Genomic DNA, 5,732 nt, shown 5'->3' with positions numbered 1-5,732 from the left:
TATTGAAGATATGGCTATAAGTTTAGGACTACTGATATTGTAGACCGCAGTCTTTAATATTTGTTTTTAATTTACATTTTTTCATACATTTTTTTATTTTGATTCTTACAATTCATTTGCCTGCGGGCGCCTATGCCCTCTTCCCATTTTTATTTTTAAATTTCAATTCTATTTACTTTTAATATTTTTTTTTATTTTGATTCTTAAAATTCATTTGCCTGCGGGCGCCCATGCCTCCCTTTAAATTTTTTTTTTGTCTATTATTTAACTCTAGTTCAGTATTTATATTATAATCATTGAAAATAAAGCTATGAATTTTGGAATACTGATATTGTAGACTGCAGTCCATAATATTTGTTTTTAATGTACATTTTTTTAATTTGATTCTTAAAATTCATTTGCCCACTGAAATTAACGCACCAAGTCCCATTTTTAATTTTAAATTAAGGTATAGACAAACATATTTTTTTATAATTTTTTTTATTTTGGTTCTTAAAATTCATTTGCCTGCGGGCGCTAATGCACCCCTTCAAAGGTTAGGTATTTTGGAATACTGAAATTGTAGACTGCAGTCTATAATATTTGTTTTTAATGTACATTTTTTTATACATTTTTTTTAATTGATTCTTAAATTTCATTGGCCTGCGGTCTCCCATGTTCCGCTTCAATTTTTTTTTTCAATAATTTAAATCTAGATCAAATTTTTACAAACATTTTTTAAATTTTGATACCAAGTTAGTACCTTACATAAAATGCATTAATTCATTATATAATTATTGAAAATAAAGCTATGGGTTTAGAAACACTGATAAGGTAGACTGCAGTCATTAATGTTTATTTTTAATATACATTTTTTTAATTTGATCCTTAAAATTCATTTGCCCACGGGCGCTAATGCACCCCGTCCCATTTTTAATTTTAAATTAATGTATTTTCAAACATATTTTTATAATTTTTTTTTATTTTGATTCTTACTATTCGTTTGTCTCCGGGTGCCCATGCCTCCCTTCAAATTTTTTTTTTAATAATTTACCTCTACTTCATAGTAACTTATAAATATTCATTAATTCATCATCAAATTTTTTTAAAAAAATTATATCTTTTGATCTTACGCACAATTTTACTTAATTTGCTCATCTGGGTTATATTTAAGGGTGTTGAGTTTTTTTATTTTGGTCCTAAATTTCCAGCAAACATCGGGCCACATATTCGCTGTTTTAGAACGTAATAGCGATACAGCATAGAGGTAATGGCCCTTAATTTGTATAAACAAAGAACCGTAGATGATATGTTTTTGGTGATTGAACAAATACCTCTATTTTTTTTCTTCAAAATTTTCGTTTCAATTTTTTTTCAGATTATATTTTTTTATAAATTTTTCATTTAATTCTAGTAATGTTCAAAATGTCCAAATGTTAAAATGTCTATTGTATTTGTTTGTATAATTGCATATTGTCAATCGTAGGTTTTTAAGAGATACTTAATGTATTGTACTATTACGTATATTATGAACCATTTTGCTTAAAACAGACTGTTCTATTAATGAACAATGTATTTAATTCAAACAATTCATAATAAACCATATAATATTGGATCAAGTTTCTCATTTTGTTTTTGAATAACTAGTCTTCTTCAAAGATAAAATGTTCTTAATTCTTTGTATAGATTTTGAATAAAACTATTCATTTTTTCCTCGGATTCGTTTGTATTTGATTTTATCTAAAAATGAATTATTCACATTATTTCATTAATTATATAATTTCGGAATATTTAATTTAGGTACATAAGTGTTTTCGAAATTTATAATAACTACAATATATTATAAAATATAAAGGTATAGTGTACATTTGTAAATAACCTACTCTAGCTAAAGAGGTATGTGTATCTCATAGGTACACCTGTGACTTAGACATACTTAAGCTCAAAGTGCGTTATTTTTTATTTTTATTTGAAAATTAAAATTTGAGATTTAATTTCATTAATTCTTGGCATACAATTTCACGATAAATTGGGTTGCAATTTCCATTTTATAAGGTAAAGAATTAGCGTCCGTTTTTATAAAAATATGCCGGAACACCTTCAAGACTAGGCTCTAGGACTCGCCGATGAATCCATCAAAAATATAATTTTAGTTATGAAAGGCATTCAATTGTACAATTTAATTTCAATTATTTAAAAACATGTAAAAAACAAGCCAATGGTCACGCATCGACGCTTATTCTTTTCTTTAAAAAAAAAAAAAATAAATTTAGAAATATGCATAATATTATAATATTTTTAAATGTGCGACTAATGGCAACCATTTAAATAAACAAAAAAAATATTGTTTTTTTATGAACTGAAAATTGTTGAGCTACCCTTAGCTACATATAGAAGTTCGAAAAAAGCTATAAATAACATCCTCCAAGTTTCAAGGAATCTATTATTTTTGAAAACGGTCTGGTAGTTAGTTATTGACTATATTAACCTCGGATATACTGACATCCATTTTTAGCCGTATAACCCAACTATTAGCTTGTAAATTTTTTTTCAAACTATTTTTATTATTTTATTTTTCAAATTATTTTGTTTTTTTTTTTAATTTTCAAATTTTGATTTTAGTATATCTCAATTCACGAGTAAATCAGCGTCCGGCGTACTTCGGTTTATAAACTAATTCGACCGAGATACGAAATTGGCCTGTGATGGATTAGATATAGTACTCGATATAAATTGATGTTCCACATTTTCCTGATATCTCTAAGAACAATTTGAAATGTTCATAAAATCATTCAAATATAGTTTTTGGGTATATAAGCTAAAAACATAAATTCTGCAATTATATTTGCTTTATGATTTTATATATTTTTTGACGCTACGATTGTATGCATGTTTTTACTCATCCCCTCAATCAATGGCAGCCGTTTAAAAACAGAAAAAAAAATAATTTCTACAAATAATTTCTACTGTTTCTATTATAATCTGTGAAATGTAACCAATAGCAACCATATGGAAACATTTTTTTTAAAAATTGGTTTCCATAATTTTCGGGTTTTCCTGAATTTTCGGAATTTTTGGGCGATTTTCGACCTCGTAATCTCTCGTAAAAAACTTATTGAAATTATTAAAGCATATTTTAAAAACAATGAGCCAAATTATTGGGCCAACCGTTCTCAAGACGGACAACATTTAATTTTATTCATATATTATATTATAAATATCAACTATACCTCTTCCAAATGAACCGATGCTTTCTCGTAGACATTCAACAACATGTCCTCAACTTTCCAAATCCGACGATTCAACAGCTGGTTGGCAGACCTACTGTCACGCAATGTCACCTGGGCCGCATGCAAATCGCTGTCTATGGCTTGCAATTGGGCATCGTCATTGTCGAAATTCTTCACAAACGACATTCGAGCTGTACGCCTTACAGTATCCTTATCCTGCCGCTGTATTCCCTGCAAATCATTCACGTTGGCCAGTTCGCTTGCCAAAATGCTCACATCCTGTTGAGTATTATAAGCACGCAAGGCGGCGTTATACAATAGAGATACATAAAAAACATTTTTTATTGTTTAAAATATAAACTTTAAACGAACCACGTTAAGAGTAGACATAGATTATAGGGGGGTGTAGTATTTAGGAGGTTCAAATCCCCCTTGGAAAATGTTAAGTATATTATAAATGTATTTAGTATTTCCAAAATATTTAAAACTACCAACATTATATTTTAAAGTATTTTTCTACAATATGTAATAATTATGATAACCCACCTCCATACATACAATTTCTGTCTACACCACTGCGACGAACAGCTGGTACGTTAATCGAAAAATATGCGAAAACAGGAAAATAAAATATGACATAAGCGCCAAAGGTACAAAAATGACCTATCATTTGCGCCAAAATTTGTATGACATAAGCGCCAATCTAATATTGTATACCTGTTTTACCTAACACATGGCATAAGCGCCAAAGGTATAATAATGACCTATCATTTACGCCAAAATTAATATTTTATTTCATATAATATATTACATTAAAAAAATTGTCAATAATAAATTGTTAAAATATAATATGAGTATAGGTATGTATACATGCAATAAATATAAATTTAATAAATTGGTTGAGTTTTTGTAAAATAATACATTTATCGATTAAAATTAAACGTTTGGAGTTTTTGATCGATATAGTTCTAATTATAATAGTATCTGTTATTTAATATCTATTAACCGTAGCACCAGCGGCTCGTGGTGTTCAAAGTAGGTGGCGTGCAATCATTGCAAAAGTTTATTTTAAAAAAATTACTCTATCTTAAGTATAAATGTAATTAGTAAAATATTTATTAGCATTTTTAATTTTGAGATTATACAGTTTTAGAAAATAATATTAAGTACTTTAAAAAATATTAATTAGGAGTATAATAATAATTGTCGTTTGTTTGTTTTTAAAATTTAATTTTTTTATATAATAAATACAGTTAAACAGATATTTGTTAAAATGAATTAATTATTGTACATAAATGCATTATTATTATACATTTTCACTATTATATCTAATTAATATATGTGGTAAGCTCACACTTGCACACCTAGGCACGAGCCGCCACTGCGTATCACACAGGTACCTAGAATTTTGGCGCTTTTGTAAGGTACGATTTTTTTTGTCTTATCACATTTTGGCGCTTATGTCTTTCACCACATATATGCAATGATGGATTATTATACGTAAGCAAATTCCTTATTGGAATTAAGTCGAATATTAAAATATATATAGCCGTATATAATTATTTTATATAGAAAATAATAAATATGCATAAAAGTTAAAAGTATGGTTTATTAAAGAAAATAAACTCAGCATAATCAAAAATAAAATATTCAGATTTTTTATGAAAAAATATTCTATACATATTTTAAAGGTGCATAAAATATTTTGCGCATATGGCTACATGCGTGTGGTGACTTCACCACGCCAACAGCTTTACTCACAAACCCCACCATTAGATGTTTCACATAAAAAAATATTTTTTTAGTTCAACCCCTTGACCCCTCTCTGCGTGGGCCACTGTACTTAAAAATTTACAGAAAAAAAGGGCAATTCCTGTTTGATAAATATAATTTTGTATTGTAGTTTCGACAGGAGTCACTTCTTAAACGACATAAAAATCTAAATATTTGAAAAAATGGTGTTTAAGTATTAAATAAAAATACTAAAACAGTTCGTTGTTAGACTCCGTACAGACAACACGTTACTTATCGCGTTTCACGAGTACCGATTTTAATAGCTCTCGATAGCAGTATACTATACACGCACCATATCGCAGGTAGTATGTTCGTTATTAATACTACTAGCTAATATACAATACACCCAACGGGCGCAAGCCCATAACACTATAAAATGTTTACAAAACCACCAGCTTTAAAAAGCCCCTCCATTCCTCAACCACCTTATTCAAAAGATGTACAAAAACAAAAAAATAAAACGTCACCAACTACACCCAAAAGCTTACCCAAACCAAATTCATTAAAAATCACATCAAATCCTAAACCACTACATCAAATGTCACCAAAAAATTCACCCAACGTCAACACTTCAACCAGTTCTATCAACACGGATATCAACAAACAATAATTCGCCTCAACTGTAGCAAACAGCTTAATACCCAAAAAAGATCAAGCTTTATTAATCGATATAGACGACAACATCCCACACAAAGATTACATCATCGCAATCGGCAACTTAGTCCAACC

General features: G+C 28.5%; 1 protein-coding gene across 1 annotated transcript in view; it reads right to left on the bottom strand.

The window, feature by feature from the left end:
• Positions 1-1,632: 1,632 nt before the first annotated feature.
• LOC111027097 (uncharacterized protein PFB0145c-like) overlaps positions 1,633-5,732 on the bottom strand; it is a 10,743-nt gene continuing 6,643 nt past the window's right edge. Inside the window, exons 8-9 of the mRNA XM_022305323.1 lie at positions 3,210-3,518; positions 1,633-1,719 (exon numbers count right to left, since the gene is read on the bottom strand). Of these exons, the coding sequence (XP_022161015.1) occupies positions 1,633-1,719; positions 3,210-3,518 (396 nt within the window). The remainder of the gene's footprint in view (positions 1,720-3,209; positions 3,519-5,732) is intronic.

This window comes from Myzus persicae, unplaced genomic scaffold, assembly GCF_001856785.1.
Source record: "Myzus persicae strain clone G006 unplaced genomic scaffold, MPER_G0061.0, whole genome shotgun sequence".
Classification (NCBI taxonomy): Eukaryota; Metazoa; Arthropoda; class Insecta; order Hemiptera; family Aphididae; genus Myzus; species Myzus persicae.
This window is presented reverse-complemented; position numbering and strand designations above follow the sequence as displayed.